This window comes from Doryrhamphus excisus, linkage group LG9, assembly GCF_037039965.1.
Source record: "Doryrhamphus excisus strain RoL-2023G ecotype Guam linkage group LG9, RoL_Dexc_Guam_v1.1, whole genome shotgun sequence".
NCBI classification, from domain to species: Eukaryota; Metazoa; Chordata; class Actinopteri; order Syngnathiformes; family Syngnathidae; genus Doryrhamphus; species Doryrhamphus excisus.
In genome coordinates this window covers 9,477,399-9,496,451 of record NC_136365.1, presented here as the reverse complement: position 1 = coordinate 9,496,451, position 19,053 = coordinate 9,477,399, and the positions used below count along the sequence as shown (strand labels likewise).

Genomic DNA, 19,053 nt, shown 5'->3' with positions numbered 1-19,053 from the left:
AGCAGTTGATTTGCTGAGACATGCAGTCAATCCTCAACGTCTTCTTATATGTGTTGCAGAAACCCATACCCCACAGAGGAAGGGGCTGCGCTCCAGTGCCTTGCGTCCCAAGAAGCCTGAGCCTGCCAAGCAGACAGGTCCAGTTGTGATGGAGACTTGGGTTGCTGAGGAAGAACTGGACCTGTGGGAGATCAGAGCCTTCTCAGAGAGGTAACAATGCTCACTTGTCACATTGTATTATCGGTGTAATAAAAGCTACGTAAAGAATTTGGTGTCCAATAGATGTTTTATTGACTGTAAATTGTTCATGTCTCCTGTTACACAGGGTAGAAAAAGAAAAAGCTCAGGCAGCTGAACAAGCTAAGGTGAGAGGCTTTAATGTTATTATCATAATTGTACCCCTACCAAGGAAACCCAGGTGACGTATCTAATAGCCAGGCCATTTATTTACCTAAACAACAACAGGGCCGGACATTCATTTTAAGAAGGCCGTAACTGGAGAGTTAAATTTGATTTTTTTTTACATTTACATATAACAACTTTAATGATTTACATTTACAATTTACATGAATGAGAAAGTTGAAAGGGCTAATGTAGCTTCCTTTCACTACATTATGATTCATTACCAAGTATACTAGACAACACAGCAGCAGTAGTAGCGGTAAGGAGAAAAATGCTAGCAGTAAGTGTAACACACATGAGTTTCACACCAACAGCTGAGCAGCACAACCAAAATTTAAAAGCGCATGCAGAGGTAGATAAAGCTGCTAGATACACTTATGTCCACTTATTATACTTCAAGTATATGTATTGATACTTTATTCACCTTATTGGGAAAGATCATCATCTATATTGGGAAATACAAATGCAGCTACTGTTGTCTTTTGGAGCTAATAAAAAACATAAGGAGGTTGCCTACAGCCGCAGTTTTTAATGCCGATGTTATCCAGCAAGTATAGGAGATTTGATGTTTAGGTGAAATATTTTTATAGTCCATTAGATGCACAGTCATTGTTCATGGTGTATACTATACGGTATGCATAAATGCCTTCTGCGGCACTGTACAAGCTCACATTTCTATTTTATTAGGAGTTTTTTTATTTATATATATTCTGTATATACCACCTGCTTTCAGAAACGTCAGGAACAGAAACCAGGCTCAGTCACGGTCACTCCGACAGGAAGTCCTGCGCAACCCACCGCGACACCTAAGGTCGTAGTGGGGTCGCTGTCAGGCCAGGGAACTCCAAGCGCCAAGGTGGTTCTGACCTCCAAGGCGGGCTCAGTCAAATATCAGCAGAACAAGAATTTCCAGCAGTCATTTGCCACATGGATTAAACAGGGTCAAGGCACACAAGGTACACAAGGAGATGTTTGGAGGTGCATCAGTTGCATGTAACTTTAGATGAAGCAAATGCACTTGTGATCACCATAATATTTTTCATCAGGTTGGTTATTATAGCATTTTAGTCGTATCACTATTGGTGTCACATCCATACCCTTGTGTTCATTATAAAATTATGTTTACTGATTTTCATGTCTACATCACTTGCAGTGGGCACAGAGGCCAATGCAACCGCAGCTAGCGGCCACACGTTTCAGATTACCGAAACCACAATGGATGGTAAAGTAGTGACCACCAAGGTGCCGCTTCCAGCGAACAGCAAGATCATCACAGTCAACATACCAACTTCACAAGGAGGTACACCGGATTTTATTAACTCACACTGAAGAGGCAGATAGGGGGTTGGGTGTGGGAGAGGGTGTTCTTTTTTATGTGGTGTAAGTTGTGGGAGCATTTCCAAAGTGCTCATGGTGTATAATGTAGCCATTTACTCACCGTGTCACCATCACGATTGTGGTGTGGACGCCCAATTAGGTCACCTGCTTACGTTGGCATGAGCCATCAGGTTTGCATAGTAAGCCTTTTAATTCTCATTCAACTTAAGCTGTTTTAAGGCTTGTTTCTACTGTTGGTAATGTCAGTCTGTGATGTGGCTGATTAGTGTTTGCTAGTAAGAAAGACCACCCTTACTTGGTGTTCCAATTCTTGGTTGCACACTGGCATATATTATAAATAGTTTTGACAGCACATTCCGCAGCTATGCTAGCAAAGCTGTAGAGGATGAATTTTAACAACTATATGAGTAACCCCTTTAGATCAAACATTGCAATCTTCAGATGAGCAAATGAAAGTGATTTTTCTTCCCTTTTTGAAGTTACGCTGAAGGAGAAACCTCAAGTTCAGGTGGAGTGTGAGCATTTAATGGACATGTCTATTTATCCAGCATGACTGCAGCGCACGCTGTTTGTTTTGGCAGGGCTGGAGGAAGTTAGGCAGGAAAACAAGTTTACCCTGAGGTCTGCTGCCCAGACAGGTAGCCCTCTATTGCGGGTTTTTAGTTTTTCTCCGTCTTTTAGAATAAAAGTCTACCTCTCCACTCATTGGAGTTCCAAATTCCAGGGTTCCCGAAACAGCCAGTCTATAGAAGTGTGTGTTTGATGTGTAGTGACCAGAGAAGAATCTCCCAGGATGTTACAAGCAGCTTTAACGTCCCTATTTGAAGAGGGAAGCTCTTGATGTAGAGGTTTACCTGCCTGGTTGTGGTTTTAAAAAAAAATACAGCAGGATCTGAAGGGCGGTGAGAGTGATACTCGCATGATTTCTTCTTCATCCATCAGCTTCACATGCGCTCGCACACCAAATATGAAACGCTCCCTTTGTCAGGTGAAAGTTAAAAAGCTGTGAATAATGTATGAGGCCACTCAGATATGTTGGGGGACACCCAACTAAGCTTTCAACCGATCTTTGAAGTTTTGTGTACCTGGTCCACTAATATTTACCATGACTGTGATCAAAAGTTGGCCATCTTGCAAAGACAGCAAATAATACACAAGCTCAGCACAACTGCTAACTTGTAGTGCGTAACCACTGCTTTACAGTGTTGTATTGTATTTGGAATATACACTGTTTGTGAACATTTCCAAGTTGTAGGAAGTGTTATTGGTAGCAAGATGGGGTTCACAGGTGGTGACACAGCTAACAATTCTGGGATGAAAAGCTGGGTTGGATCTCCTTAACTGGCATGGCACACAGAGAATGAACGCCAGAGAATATATTCCCTACAATATTATGCTGCTCTAATTGTAGCCAGGCCGTTTAGGACAGAGCGTTATCGGAAAAGAGGCTGCTATTTCAGAAACACATTATAAAATTTTATCATGATTTGGAGTGCATGCACTCCAAAAAAGTGTTGCACTCTCGTTGTTGAATTTTTATCGTATTTATTGTTTGTTGTTTAGTATTGCTGTTATGACATGTGCTGTTGACCTTTTGACCGGGTCACCCTTGTAAATGAGATCATGATCTCAATGGGACTTATCTGATTTAATTAATTAATTAAATGGTTAAATAAAGGTTACATAAATTAAAAATAATAATAGTAGTAACTAGAGCAATGTTAATAGCAGCAAGGAGCAAACCTGTCAGCCAGCATTAATACCACAGATGAGACAATTGTAAATAACAGTACGGCATCAGGCATGATTTTTTTTCACCAACAGCTGAGTAGCGCAACCAACATTTTAAAGCACCTGCAGAGGTGTTTGTGTGTAATGTATTACCACTTTTCTTCTCTCTTTTCATTTCTGCGGCCAACATTTTCTTTTTTTGCCTCCAAATTCAGGAGTTGTGCAGCAGAAGGTGCTTGGTATCATCCCGCCCAGTACAGCGGGTGGTGCTCGGACCTTTACAGCATTACAGCCACGCAATATGAGGCCTGGTCTCCCAGGGTCCCATCAACCGGTAAATGTAGTATTTTGTGTGTGTCAATATTGTTGTTGTTCATGAGTATCAATACAAACCTTATCCTTGATGTGCAGATCCGTCCTAAGACAGTGACTGGAGCTATGGGGAAGACAGTTCTTCCAGCACCCCTTGTGGTCCAGCAAGGTACCTTTACTGATTTTTGGACCATGTTGTAACGTTAAATGAAAGCCCTTGTCTGCTGTTTACCCTCTCTTCATTCATTGATGTGCCACCTGTTGTTTTTTAGGTCAGGCTGGTCAACAAGTAGTGACTCAGATTCTACAAAGCCAGGCAGTGTCCACCTCAGTTACTGGAGCCAGCCCTGTTGCCACGGTTACTGGTCAGGTGGCAGCCAGCACCGCTACGGCGGGAACGCCATCCGGCCAGGTTAAACTCACCCTGGCACAGCTCGCTCAGCTAACACAGGTTAATAAGTGAGATCAATGTCATAAACCAGTGTCATGAAAACACTGTTCTTACTTACATTTATTGTCCATGGGTCGAGGAACAGATGGTTCTTTATAGATGTTTGGAAATCTTAAAAATGTAAAGATTTGTAAATGATTCAAATGTGATCGGTGGCAAACTAATAACATTCTGTCCATGTTCTGCTCCTCCTCACAGAAGCAGCAGGCTGGCTCAGGTGTGGATCGCCAGGCAGGTGTCACCGGCACCCATCAGGCTGTGACTGTGATGATCCAGGGTCAAGGGCAGACATCCGGTCAACTTCAGGTCATACCGCATGGAGTTACCGTCATCCCCGGTCCCGGCCAGCAGCTTATGCAGGCCACCCTGCCCAATGGTCAGGTGCAGCGCTTCTTATTCACGCCACCATCCGCAGTGGCCACACCCACGTCAAACGCAGGTATGCACAGAAAAAAACTGTTGGACAGCCAGGGTTTCTTCAATTTCGATTTTTCTCTGCAGCCAACACACTCTCCGGTCAGCCGAACTCTGACTCCACGAAAACGCCGGCCCAGCCTGCTCAACAGGCAGCTGCCCCGTTCCAACCAGGGGTAGCAACCCTAGCCGCCCCCAGCACCCCACAAGGCCAGTTACCCCCACAGACGCAGGCCCACATGCCCATTCAGTCTCCCACCTCGCTGCAGGGAGGAACTGCCAAGCTACAGCAGATGCCCCAGCTCATCATGTCTGGGCTGCAGCAGCAGGTCCAGGTAGCATCCAATTTCTAAAATATATATATATATATATATATATATATACAGTGGTGTCAAAAAGTGTTTGCCCCGTCACAATTTCTTTTTCTTTTCTTTTTTTTGCATGGTTATAACGCTTACATGTTTCAGATCATCAAAATAATTGACAACACATCTGAACACAAAAAAAATCCATATGGCCCTGTGTGGAAAAAAACTAAACCTAATAACTGGTTGGGCCACCACTTGCAACAACTGCAATCAAGCGTTTGCGATAACATCCAATGAGTTTCTTACAGTTTCTTACTACTGTGGAGGATTTTTCCTACTCATCTTTGCAGAATTGCTGCATGATACGCCTTTTTAGGGTCATGGCACAGCATCTCAATAGGATTCAGGTCAGGACTCCAAAGTCTTCATTTTTTCGGCCATTCAGAGGTGGATTGAAGTGGTGTTTTGGATCATTGTCCTGCTGCTTGAGGCCACAAACACCTCCTTCAGGATTCACCTTGGTGATTCACCTCAGGATCATCAAGTTGTTTTCTGGCACATTTTTTTTATACAGAGCCATGTAGGTTTGGATTTTGTGTTCAGTTGCAATTGTGTCGTACCACAATATCTAAGTTTGTTTGATGATCTGAAACACTGTGACAAACATGCAAAAAATCAGGAACGGGGAAAACACTTTCTCACACCACTGTATATTGTATACATAGTACTAGAATGACATTGAGGTAAAACAAATTGTTTGGCCCACATTTCTTGTTCCATCTTCATCACATTTGTGATTTTTGTGTTTTCTTTTCTTGATGCTTTAGGTACTGGCCCAGCTGCAGACTCAGAGTGGAACATCTGTACCACAGCACTTCAAACTGCAGCTTCCTATTCAGATACAACAGACCGGGCTCAAGTCAGCTCAGGCAGGAGAGGTAGTGCAATTTGCCTACTAATTCAGACAAAACATGTGAACATGACGCCATATTTTCTCACATCATGGCTTACCCTCTCACCTCAGTTTATAAACACTGTCGTTGTGTTGCGTGACTGTTGCAAACCAAATTAGCAGCGGCTACCAACGCCGCAGTCTCTCAGATCAATTAAAATGTGCACACTTACAGGCTGCAACATTTTCCCTGTGCAGTAGACATCTTTTGCATCAATTGTGCATTATTCTTCCTGAATTCGGGACAATTACAGCTTTTATTATGAATCTCCATTTGTGCCATTAGCTGAGTGGTCGCTACTGACTCGAATGCTTAGTTTGGAGTTGTATTTTATATTGTATCATGTCATCATCCTCTCACAATGTTGTCCACACAGGTCGGGAACGTTGTGACCATCCAGGCTGCGTCCATACAGGAGCAGCTCCAGAGGATCCAACAGCTCCGAGAGCAGCAGAAGAAGAAGAAGAAACTAGCTGCAGAGGCCAAAAAAGAGCAAGCTCTCAACTCTGTCAGCCAGAGGGACATGATTCAGAAGCAGGTGTGTGTGTGCGTGTACATGTTTGTGTCTGTGTGTCCATCCACGTGTAAAATATGAACTATGCACAATGGCTTTCAAATGGACCAAAACGTTTGTCTTTCTTAGGTTGTAACAAAGCAAAATGCTTTGATCGAATATCTGAAGCAGAAGAAGACTGTGACACCCGAAGAGAAAGAAGAGAATCAGAGGTGTGTGCGCGTGTGTACGTGTGTTCTTCCCTTCCTCTTTTGATGAGATCAACACTGTGTTGGGAACTACTGCTCAGCATGGGAATTTTTGGGTGTGTAACCAGCCACAGCTGCATGGCCTCATTTTGACCCCACAAATAAGATCTCAAGGAAAAATCAGCTTATAAATGAGTTTGCCGATAACCTCATGTGTCTTCTTAAAAGAGAAAGTAGATGCTGTGTTTATTTTTGGCAGATAAAATTAAAACAATCAACCATCAACTAGATACAACATATTATAAGTATTGATATTCTTTCCCCTTTCCTGTTTACGTTGTATCAAATGCTGTCCTGGCCGTTAGCTGACACTGACACACACGTGTGTGAGTGTCAACACCGTGCACATTCACACAAACTCGAAACACTACAGCCAGACTAGCGTGACTTTACACTGGCAGCCCCACTTTTGTACACTGTCTCTGCTTATTTTTCGTCCCATTTTTTTCCATTTTGTCCCGCCACCTTCCCGTGCTTTTCCTGCAAAACATCATTTTGGCTTTTATTGACCTTGTCACTCTGACATCAGCGCGCATGTCTTGTTTTTGTCCCGGGTTGCCGCTGCACTGCCGACTCATGCCGTATTTGCATCGTGCACGCCAGTTGTAAACCCTGGCCTGTCTTTGACCCCGGACAGGCACGGGTGTGTTTGTGTACTGCAGCCAGCAAGGCGCTCTGTTACTCACATGAATCGACAGTTTTCTCCCCCAGATGTGAATGTTAGCAGACACAAGTGAACATACTCATGACGCAGAGTCGTGGATTATCCACATTTACTGTAATATACCATCAATTTGGGCTCCTTTTTTCCGTTTTTTTTTGTCAACTCCAGGGACAAAATACAAACCTTTAACCTTGCCAATTATTTTAACCTTACTCTCATCTTTTAGTTCTTATTTCATTATTTGCACACAGCATCTACTGAAACTCCCAGAATGCATTTCCTCTCCTGTTAACTCCACTCCCATCCTCGTTGAGGTCAAATAAACCCACAACAGCTAAAAAAAAAAAAAAAACTCAACATCTGTGCATCTCATGACCACAAACACACATTTTAATAATAGTTTGTGTTCATGTCTTGAAGCAATTGAAGCAAAATGGAGTGCCCAAGAACAACATGGCATGAGCTTTGGGTTGAGCGGATGTACATCCACGCCGACACCCACTATGGCACAGCTCTGAAAGTGTTAATCTGCTCAATACAACAGTAGCATGGAACCAGAAGTTTAGAACATTCAGAAATAATTATGAAAACACACACTTTGCTCTCCTGCCTCTGTCAGATTTGTCCATGTATGATTCGCAAATATATCTGAAAGCACTATTGTTCCAGGATGGATTGAATGAACGTACATCTTCAATAATTTTTAAAACGAAGAATTGAATGTAAAACTTTAACACTGTCGCAGCTGCTCAGCTCCAACAGAAAAAACAGCCTCACGTCACTTACCTATGCTGATGCTGGGAAGGTAGCTTGCATTGTAAGATGTATAGAGTGCGTAAAACACTTAATGTCCAGCTCCAATCCTGCCTTCCATTTCCATATTAGTGTATGATCATTACAGTCGCAGTGACATAGTTCACAGTCAGATTGGCTTCTGGTCCTCCTGTTGTGTCAAGACAGCTTTTCTCTAAGCGAGAAATAGTCACGTTTTAATCTTGTGAGATCTCATGTGAGACCCATGTTTTTTACTTGACATAGCCAAGCTTTATTTACTTCTTGTTGGTGAGAGCAAATGACCTACAGCTGTTTAGATGATTTTAAAGGCTCTTTTGCTTATTTCTCTCCAGAATGATTGTATGCAATCAGGTCGTGAAATTTCTCCTGGACCGCATAGACAAGGATGAGAGGCAGGAGGCCAACAGGAAGAAGAAAGAGAAGGTGGTGGAGTCAAAGAGGAAGCTTGTGAAAGCCAACAAGCTTGCTGCACTTCTTCATCGCCACAAAGAAAGCCTGAAGAATGAGATCTTGAAGAAACGGGCGCTTCTTGATGAGAGGCTTCGTCTGGAAGCGCAGGTATTCATTGATGTCTAATAGCTGGAAAATGGGAAAATATATCTATATTTCATTAAAACATCTGCTCTTCAGGAGGAACTAAAGATGGACCTTCTCAGGATCCGGAGGGAGAAGGAGAGAGCTCAGGCCGCAGCCGTCCAGGCCGCCCAAGCCGCCGCTTCTGCTCACAGGCAGCAGCAACATGCTCAAGCCCGCGTACAAAACATAACCATTCATCAGCAGCATGCCACCACCGTCGCCACCACACACAAGAGGAAACGTGACGAAGAGAGGGAGCTCACAACCTCGGCTAAGTCCAAGAAAAAGAAGATGATCTCCACCACCAGCACCAAGGACAGCAAGAAAGACACCAAACTCTACTGTGTCTGCAAGACGCCTTACGATGAGACCAAGTATGATAGCTCACACTGAACTTCACAAGATACTGGATGAGGTAGCTTAGCAACCTGACTAACCTTTTCACCCTGCCTCTGAAGGTTCTACATCGGATGCGACCTGTGCACCAATTGGTATCACGGTGAATGTGTGGGAATCACGGAGAAAGAAGCCAAGGATATGGAAGACTACATCTGTGTGGAGTGTAAACAGGGTCGGCAGAGTACCAAAGAGGAGCTCTACTGCATCTGTCAGACACCATACGACGAATCTCAGTCAGGAGTCTTTGTTCTCTTCTATCATATCATGTTTTGTAATGCAGTATCACGACTCAAGGAGTATGCTGCTTTTCCCAGGTTCTACATTGGCTGCGACCGCTGTCAGAACTGGTACCATGGCCGCTGTGTGGGCATCCTGCAGAGCGAGGCGAACCACATCGACGAATATGTGTGTCCGCAGTGTCAGTCAACAGAGGATGCCATGACTGTCCTCACGCCGCTCACAGAAAAAGACTATGAGGGCCTGCGGAGGATTATGCGCTCTTTAACGGTGAGATACAAGTTCTTTCAGTGTCAATTAGTGGATGGTAGGGTCTGACTAATTAGAATTGGTAAAGTAAAGATATTGAGGTGCTTTGTTCTCCTCACCAATTGATGAGGTGGGAGCATCAGTTTAGTAGACGTCACGTCGTCACTGTCTGAGTGGAAGAACAACCAAAACAAAGACCCTCTGTGTCCACCTTATCTGATGGCCATGAGTTGGACTGTCTGTCTGCCTGCCTGGTCTCAAGTGTCTTTCTTCCTTTAGGCCCATAAAATGGCGTGGCCATTCCTTGAACCAGTGGACAAAAACGATGCCCCTGACTACTACAAAGTTATCAAGGAACCAATGGGTGAGTGCATTTTCTGAAAAAAAAGTATGTTCAAATCAACCAGCTTCTCAGCTGCACCCAGCACATTAGTTTAGCTGTTGTTTTTGAATGAACATCTCTTTGCAGTAGACAGTACTTTATACACAAGTACCATTCATTAATCATCTATGTTTCAGCTCATTTAGCACAAATTGGGGAACTTTTTCCAAATGTTTGTTTACCCCATTGAGAGTAAACCTACTTCTTAATGGGCTGTGATAATGTAATTTATGCACCATAATTAGCAGAAAAACCACATTATTTTGGGAATAACAATTAGGGAGTATTAAAAAAACAGGCTTGAGGCCATAGGAAGTGAGACTTGTGTACTGTACCTAGTACCACATCCAAATACAGTCTGAACATGATATACTGCTCTTTGTAGTGTTTGACGAAATTATTGTAGAAGGAAGTCGCCTTCTTGTGGCTACATTTGCATGTATTGTTTTGGCAAACACTCAGTTTTAACTTTAAAGACAGACAACATTTTAACATACTTAACTGTACACAAGTGTAAAAACGCAGTAAACCACTACAAAATGTAAAAACTGTTAAATGTATGACTTTGATAGCAGCCTGTGGTATTGACACAGTAGCTGTGTGACTAGCTCATACACTGAAACCTCTAGCAGCCTGGAGGAGGCCCGCACAGAGGAAGCCCTCCATCTCAGATCAAACCAGCCATGTAAATGCAGACTTGCGTCAACGGTGCCTTTTTTGAACATTTTACACAAACAAACCGTTAATGAGCCGGTGCGGTTCTGATGGACTCCCAGTGGAAAAGGGACTACACACACACAAATCTCCCCAAGTCCCGTAAGACCTTGTTGGTTTAAAAAAAAAAAAAAAGATTTGGCTGGTGAGGCTGCCATTTAGGAGGTTTATGCGTGAAATCAGATGATGGAGAATAAGGAGGGCTTTGATATTGGGGTTGTGGAGGTGAGGGATGGGATGTTTGATGCACAGGCCAACACATTACACATGATGCTCTTTTTTATCATCTATACTGAAAACCACTTTTTATGGCGCAAGGACACTACTGTTAAGTCGAAAGTAAAAAAAACAAAACAAAACTAAGATCACTGATCAACACTGAAAATACTGTCACACAAAAAGTTTGAAATGAAGACTGACATTGAAAAACATCATAATATAAATATTATTATTATTTTTCATTAGTTTTCACTGTCAAATTGACAATGCAGTTGTCCTTCGCCACTTTGTAGGCTCACTCGTCACGGTTTTTCAAAGCTTCATCCATCCATTCATTTTCTATGCCGAGGGTATGCTGGAGCCTATCCCAGCTGACTTCGGGCGGGAGGCGGAGCCAGTTATCTCACAACAGGCACAATAATCTGTAATAAAAATTGTATTTAGAATATATGTTTTAACTAGGGATATTTATCGGCCGATATCAGCATAAAAATATATTGTTATCTGATTTTTTTCCCCAATTATGTAAACCGATATTTTAAAAAATGCTTTATACAGGATGTGTTCATTCCACCACAGGGGAGATATCATGTTACACATATCAGTATCGGAAATTGAGAGTTGGACAATATCAGCAAAAAAGCTAATATTGGACATCCCTAGTTTTAACTATGAAAAGGTTCTATTTATAAATAAGGACTCCTACTTTGCAATAAATCACTGATTATGGTTGCATCTGTAGCTAATTGACTTCGACAATAAATTATGATTACCACACATCTTTTTCTAAAAGTGTATTTTTTAATGCCCCCCTTTTGCTGAAACGTCCACGACATGTCTTTCCTCAGACCTTTCCACCATGGAGGAGAGGTTACAGAAGCGCGGTTACGTGAGACTAACGGAGTTTGTAGCAGACATGACCAAAATCTTCGACAACTGCCGCTACTACAACCCCAGCGACTCGCCCTTCTACCAGTGTGCCGAGGTTCTGGAGAGTTTCTTTGTCCAGAAGCTCAAAGGCTTCAAAGCCAGCAGGTAAGAAGACGCCAACATCTAAGACATACAGTAGCAATGGAACTCCAAATTCCCATTGTTGGGGTCGCTATCTTGGCCTTGTTCTAATAGGTGGATGTGATGCTCACAATGCTTACTGACACCCTGAATACTCATCATTCACATTCAATCCACTTCACTGTTTACCTTAATGTCTTAAACATCCTATTAGGGATTGACCGATACGTTTTTTTTTTCCGGCCGATGCCGATACCGATTTTTTCCCATCACCCTTAGCCGATGGCCGATTTGTGGCCGACACTGCTTTTGCTTCCTCAATTTATATGAAAAAATTACAATGATAACAAATATTACAGGTCTCAAGTTTAAACAAATATTTATTGAAACGTAAACACTGAACACAGTAGGATTCAGCTTTCTTAAACACACATTTAAACGGCAAACGTGCAAAACATTTCGCTTAAGTTTTATCTAGCATAAATGTGATGACTGCTCCTCCGCAGTGTGACGCGGCGATATATCGGTGAACCCACGCACGTATCGACTGATACCGATTCAAGTAAAGAATGCAAATACGGATCGGCCGGCCGATGTATCGGTCGATCCTTACATCCTATAATTTACCTGTAGGAACACATCCATTCATTCCTCTCTTGCGGCTTCATCTTTCTGTGTTTGAATACTGTCAATGTTATTTCCATCATGCTGCAGAAGTTAATCAGATTCTTAAAAAAAATCACCCCACTCAGGTAATAAGCAGCTCAAGACACCTGAACAAGCATAAGGAGACTAAAAGATGATGTAAACAATATTTATCAATATTGATATTCCACTACATTACACTTTTCTGTACTGTGTACTGTGTATGTGCAACCGGACCCGCCTGCGCCCACCAAGACAGAGTATGATTGTATGATTGACAAGAGGGTTATTATTGTCCCAGGCTGAGTGCCCATAAGATTGAACGAGAAATCTTGTGACTCCTACTCGCCACCGGTTATATTTATATTTATTGATTAGTGAGTTGCAGGTAGTCCCTTTTTAATTGATTGGTTTTCTTATTATGAAAATGTGAAAGTGTTATCCTACTGGTCCGAATAACAGATCAAGTATTTTTTTACTGCAAAAAAAGAATGACAGGTCTTCTCATGTCCAGGGTCTAGAGATGTTTACATGCCAACCAGAAGGTTGGAGCTAAATGAATTCTCCCTAAGCAACTCAGAGCATTTCTTCCTGTCACACACACACACACACACACACATCACACAAATGAAGATTTGTTGCATCCCGACTCCTTTCACTGATGGTTTTCGGCTTCTCCAAGCTTCCAACCTGCAAATGCCTGACCTCACCTGTCTGCCATGCCCCTTCTGTCCCATGTGCTCTCTGGCTGGGGTGGATGCACACCACGAGATTTAGCACATACCGTAAATGCTCCAATGAACACGTCCCATTCACTTTACCACCTCTTTTGTCGTCGGGGTGTTGAATTAGGGCGGAGTCAAAAAGCATAGGCATTTGCAGCTGTGGCTGTAAGCAACCTCTTGCTTTAAAACGTTGGTTACGCTCATGCAGCTGTCGTTTTTCTTATACTTTATTTTATTTTTTTCAAAATTATTGATTGTCAATTGATATTGATCAATTGATTATTGATAGAAATTGTGTATAAATGACACAAGGAAGTGGCAAAAGATTATAGCAAGCATGTCACCCATTTCTTTTTTTTTCTTTTTTTTTTTACTATTTATTACAGATGGACGATAATTATCGATACCACATGAAAATTCAATAGTGGTTGATATCGGTATTGGATTTTTTTTCCCCCGATATAAAAAGTGTGTTAAATACTGGCTCACCGCGATTACACTAGTTGTGTAACACTGCTGTACATGCTGTGGTCACTTTCTCATGCACTCCAAATCATATAAATAAAGTTAATGAACACACGGCTATAATGAGAGCATTTACAGTATTTGCTTCTATTTGTTGGACAATCAATTACATTGTACATCATTTGTAGATTACATTTGATAGGGAGTCTTGTGGTTTGTATCCAACATTGTGTAGCTTGAGCTGCATGTATTCACACCCTCCATTCTGTCTCTCTCTCTCTGTCTCTCTCTTACAGATTGTGATGTCAAACTTCCTGGGTGCCAGGGTCACTCTAAAAAACAAACAAAAACAAAATTCACAATCCGGGATGTTGTTTTTTGTTGTTTTTTTTAACTTGTGTAAAGCAGCACTAAAAATATTTGTTCATTGATTCCACATTGGAGGAACGGCAGCCATGTTGGTAACACAACAAAATGTTATTTTTTCTTTACCTTCACAAAGCAGATAACTGATATTTTGTTCATGCTTGAGTTGGATAGAAGATAAAATAGAGGATTAGCGTGTCTCCTACTTTCTGTTTAACTTATATTTTTTTAAATGTGTTTACGAACGCCTCACCTCACTTCTTAGCCGAGAATTATTTTAGAAGAAATGACATTTTATGGGCTGTACCGATGTATAATATGATTATATATACATATTGTGAAGAAATTGATAGCCAGCTTGTTTGAGGGCAAGTGTAGCTGTAAAAACCCACCTAAGTAGACGCACTGTTTCACCAACATGGCTGCTTGGTCTGCATCCAAATGTCTGACCCACTGGCATCCATTATATGTCTTTTCTATTTGCCCTAGTCAATATTTTTGTCATATTGTAAAGCTTTTAATAAAAAAAAGGAAACCACCAACTGTTTTTCTTTTCTTTGCCATCTCTGTAGGTCTCATAACAACAAACTACAACAATCGGCAGCCTCTTAGCACTCTTGTAAAAACAGTTTTTTTTTTAAGTAGAATTGATTAAATCGTCTGAAAATACGCTCCAGTGCAAAGACGAGGGAAGTGGACGATTTCAAGTGGTGACCTTCAAGTCAACTCACTGGGGATTTGGACCCAACCGCACAAAGTCCAGTCAACCTCCACATGAGTGGAAAGATCCAGACGCCAAGGAAGTGTATGGCAATGTGTACGGCAGCTTAAGCTCATGTTTCACCTGATGGTAATTGAGTAGTAATTGGTGCAAAACCTAAAGCACTTTATTATTTTTTGGGGGGGGGACTATCTGCGCCCCTCACAAAAAAATTTAATTTGTCAGAATTTAAAAGGGGTAAGTGCATAACATTCATGATTATATCATGTATTTATTGTGAAAAGGTTGACACACCAAACATTTATTATATAATACATATACATCAATAAGATAAGAAAACAAAGTTCTCACTGGGTGTTACTTTTGGTTGGTTTGGGGCTTTTTTTTTTTTTTTTTTTTTCTTATACTTTTTTTTTTTTTCAAAATTATTGATTGTCAAAACCTTTTGTGAGTAATATTTTGTTGTCAACCATTATACCAGATCGCTAAAAAGAAATATAGAAATTGTGCATAAATGACAGATGACAGAAGGAAGTGGCAAAAGACTATAGCAAGTATATCACCCATTTCTTTTTTTTTTTATTATTTATTACGGATGGCCAATAATTATCGATACCACATGAAAATTCAATATTGGTTGATATATTGGATTTTTTTCCCCGATATAAAAAATAAAATAAAATGCTGTACATTCAGTCACTGTTCATTCCACCACAGGATATATGTCATGTTACACATATCAATATCGGAAAAAGTTAAGTTTTCGGCTAAAAAGCCAATATTGGACATCCCTACTATTTCAGAATCCATATAGGAGAACATGTTATTTTAGTTGAATGAAGTTTTCCTATTACTAATATTGCAGTATTTGTCTCATTTTGCACAAACAATGTTTATTTGTCAAAATGGGTCCTGTGGCATCACAGTTAAAGAGTGTGATGCCAGTTTTGGTATCGGTCGATATTATGTCTGTAATGAAGTGGTGGACTATATTGGATATCCATAAGAAAGCCAGTATCAAGCATCTCTAATGTTTTGTGTTCTTATCTTAATTATTAATTGGGTTGAATCAACAAATGGAAACATTCGGATATCAAACTTATTGTCATATTTTATTTTGGCAGAAAAAACTTTCTAGTGCCACTTTACATTTTTTTATGATATTTTAGCTTAATTATCGTGTATTATTTTTGCACCAAATCCTACAAAATTTGCAACCTGTAGCACTCCACTAAAGTAGCATCCTGAAGCCTGTTTTCCGGGTAATGGTCCATAGTAACCAAATTCCTGCTTCATGATTCACTTGATTCATATCCGTGTTGCTTGCAGTGCATTGATTGGTTTTCTAAATATGGGATGCCTCCAAGCAGCATCTTATTGGCAATGTGGGAGTCTGTGGATATTTATTGTCATCCACCAAAGTGTGTGGCTACAATAACACCATAGAAACTAAAAATCCCTGACCTGACTCGAGTCCTTGCGTACCAACATTCCCGTAATTATATCTTGGATATTTATATCAGGTTTTTTTCAGGACTTATGAAAACATCAATTTGTCAAGACACAGGAAGTCGGTGGAATCAAGAGTGGGAGTGGGAGTTGTGCTTGAATTAGCTTGTATGTATTATAAACATCCAAAGAAAGTTTGTCCCGTCCTGCTGCATATTTCACTCTCTCTCTTTCACTCTAATAATTGGACAGTTGACATTTTCTGTCATCATATTGGAGACATCGGAGAAAGCTAGCCTGGGAGTCAATAGTCTTATCATGTTTTTTTTTGACGTTCCCCTTTATCCACTTTTTTTTATCCACTTTTATGATGACTACTGTCCAAATATGTTGAGATTTTTATTAGAGTTGTAGAAACTTTTAGTTTTTCACACGGTGAACCAGCAACTAAGCCCGATTGTATATTTCAAATATTGAATAGAACTTCATATTGAAAGATGCACATATTTCACATGCAGCATCAAGAAGTAGAATGAAGCAGTAACTCTTGTGAATAATTGTTTTTATTGTACAAAAAAAATCAGCATACTCGTTTGCATTTCTTGTATTATTTATTCATATTGATATATGGTTTTCATTTGAAACAAAATGTCACCGCAGTGAAGAAAAAGACATTGTATGTTTTTAACAGATTGTGGCGACTTTAAAGAACTTTTTTTACTTGATAGGATATTACATTGTAGATAATAAAGAACTCTTTTTGACACTTGCTTTTTATTGATTCATTCCATTGCCTCTCATTCTCTGATGCCACAATCGAATGGATTATTCACTTTGTGTGGGGCTTGGGATATATCCTTGAGGTAAGCCAAATCTAATATACACTGCATGTCTTGTTTCCTGACAACAGGAGTGTGTCCTATGAGAGATTGTACCTTTGAGTCACATGATGAAGGAGTACATCCATCTTAGGGACAACATGGAATCGGACAGGGTCCAGCAATTTTTGCCGAGGGGCCGCCCCCCCCTAACGAAAGATGATCTGGTCTGGAAACATGAAACCCATCAAGTAAGTCTTGTCAATGAGTTATCAAGGAAGTGAATCATTAGCGGTGATTGAACGGGTCCTGACCTCCGCCCACTCACGCCAACCCTTCCCCTGATCACGTTGGATGCTGAGATCAGTTGACCAAAAGCCCTTCCCACCCCCACATACCCCCCCCCCATTACACACTTCCTCCATGTGGCTTGAGGGCAATTCCACACAAAGCAAATTAGACCTCAGCCTTTTCTTTTTCTTCTACATCCTCCATGATGAGGAATGTCCTTCTGCTGCGATAGCAGCCAAGATGTGGCAGTGGGCTCCTGTTTCCTGACCCCCGCCGTCCTTCCCACCCTCCCTAGCACCCCTCCAGCACTGATCACACGTAGATAGTTCCTCCACAGCCTGGGAGCTGAGAAACATTCCAGTCAACGTGCAAGTGTGTACAAAACACATAGATCATGACAATGGATGTGAATGGGTACAAAACAATACTTTTTATTAAATTCAATGTTTATGAAGCAACATAAGCAATCAGTGCAACTCTTCTCCAGTCTGTGAAAAGCTTTGAGAATAGGAACCAAGACTCAGGACTGCAAAAAGTGAAACGAAACTGAACGGAAACCTCAAAGTTTGACCTGATAAATTGACTTGACTTTTCTCACAGACAGCGACTGTTTAGCCAAATGACACCAAATTTAGTACACATCTTTAGAGAACGTACAAGCACATGTCTATAAGATTTGAACAAAATTGGTTGAAAAACAGCTTCACGCTAACCACTGGTCCACCGTGCAGCTCACAGCTACGAAACACAGGTTCAATAGGTGAGTGTGAATGGTTGTTTGTCTATATGTGCCCTGTGATTAGCTGGCGACCAGTCCAGGGTGTACCCCGCCTCTCACCCGAAGACAGCTGGGATAGGCTCCAGCACCCCCGTGATCCATGTGGGGATAAGCGGTAGAAAATGAATGAATGATTGGTTGAAAAACCGCCGTCAACCGAAAAGTCATTTCAGGGACAAGGCCGGGAATTAGCAAATAATTAACCATAACTCGTTCAGCATTTGTTTAATGATGATAAATTCTTGAGGATATTTGTATTACATGTATGCTAACATGTGTGCTAACATGTATGCTAACAATTTTATGCACAATTCATAGGGGGCGCCACAAATCTCCTTTAGAATATGTAGAGTCAACCCTCAGTCAGTACACATAACAAACTCGTCGTTCTGCCCTTTACTGTATCGTTTCGTGAAATCGAGTGTCCAAACAAAGCGCCCTTTGTGTTGCTGACTGCTAAATAACTCACCATGGGGCCAAAGAAAGTTGATGGTGACCATTACTGTATTCAATCAATGGGAAGTCTGCATCATTACTAAGTTCCATCCATTCATTGTTTGTGATGATTTTTGTTTTCTTTGTTTTCTGCATGTGAAGTTAGAAGTATTCTCTATAACAAGGGTGGGCAAACTATGACCCGGGGGCCACACGCGGGCCACTAAGCGTTTAAATCCGGCCCGCCAGTTGCTTTTAAGTTAACTTTTAACATACCAGCTAGCAACATGACTTTCAAGTCGGATGTCTTATTCAGTAAAAAAATAAAATAAAATTAGACATATAATTCAAGGCAGACTTTTAGAATTATAAGCATAAAATTGTGTGTGTTAAATATATGTGTTCTGGCCCTCCGCACAATTTTGTTAACTCAATGCGGCCCA

At 41.1% G+C, this 19,053-nt stretch overlaps 1 protein-coding gene across 4 annotated transcripts in view; it reads left to right on the top strand.

Annotated features, from left to right (window-relative positions):
• Positions 1-15,191, top strand: part of LOC131134202 (nucleosome-remodeling factor subunit BPTF-like) — a 28,568-nt gene extending 13,377 nt beyond the window's left edge. Inside the window, exons 17-35 of one of the 4 annotated variants that reach the window (XM_078793380.1) lie at positions 60-210; positions 326-365; positions 1,136-1,358; positions 1,556-1,702; positions 3,687-3,805; positions 3,883-3,952; positions 4,056-4,234; positions 4,433-4,673; positions 4,736-4,977; positions 5,784-5,894; positions 6,286-6,447; positions 6,553-6,635; positions 8,463-8,688; positions 8,761-9,080; positions 9,165-9,338; positions 9,420-9,612; positions 9,871-9,955; positions 11,755-11,941; positions 14,691-15,191. In XM_078793380.1, the coding sequence (XP_078649506.1) occupies positions 60-210; positions 326-365; positions 1,136-1,358; positions 1,556-1,702; positions 3,687-3,805; positions 3,883-3,952; positions 4,056-4,234; positions 4,433-4,673; positions 4,736-4,977; positions 5,784-5,894; positions 6,286-6,447; positions 6,553-6,635; positions 8,463-8,688; positions 8,761-9,080; positions 9,165-9,338; positions 9,420-9,612; positions 9,871-9,955; positions 11,755-11,941; positions 14,691-14,730 (2,993 nt within the window). In that variant the 3' untranslated portion in view covers positions 14,731-15,191. The other 3 variants (XM_058079251.2, XM_078793381.1, XM_078793382.1) reach the window with 3 other exon arrangements.
• Positions 15,192-19,053: the final 3,862 nt, after the last annotated feature.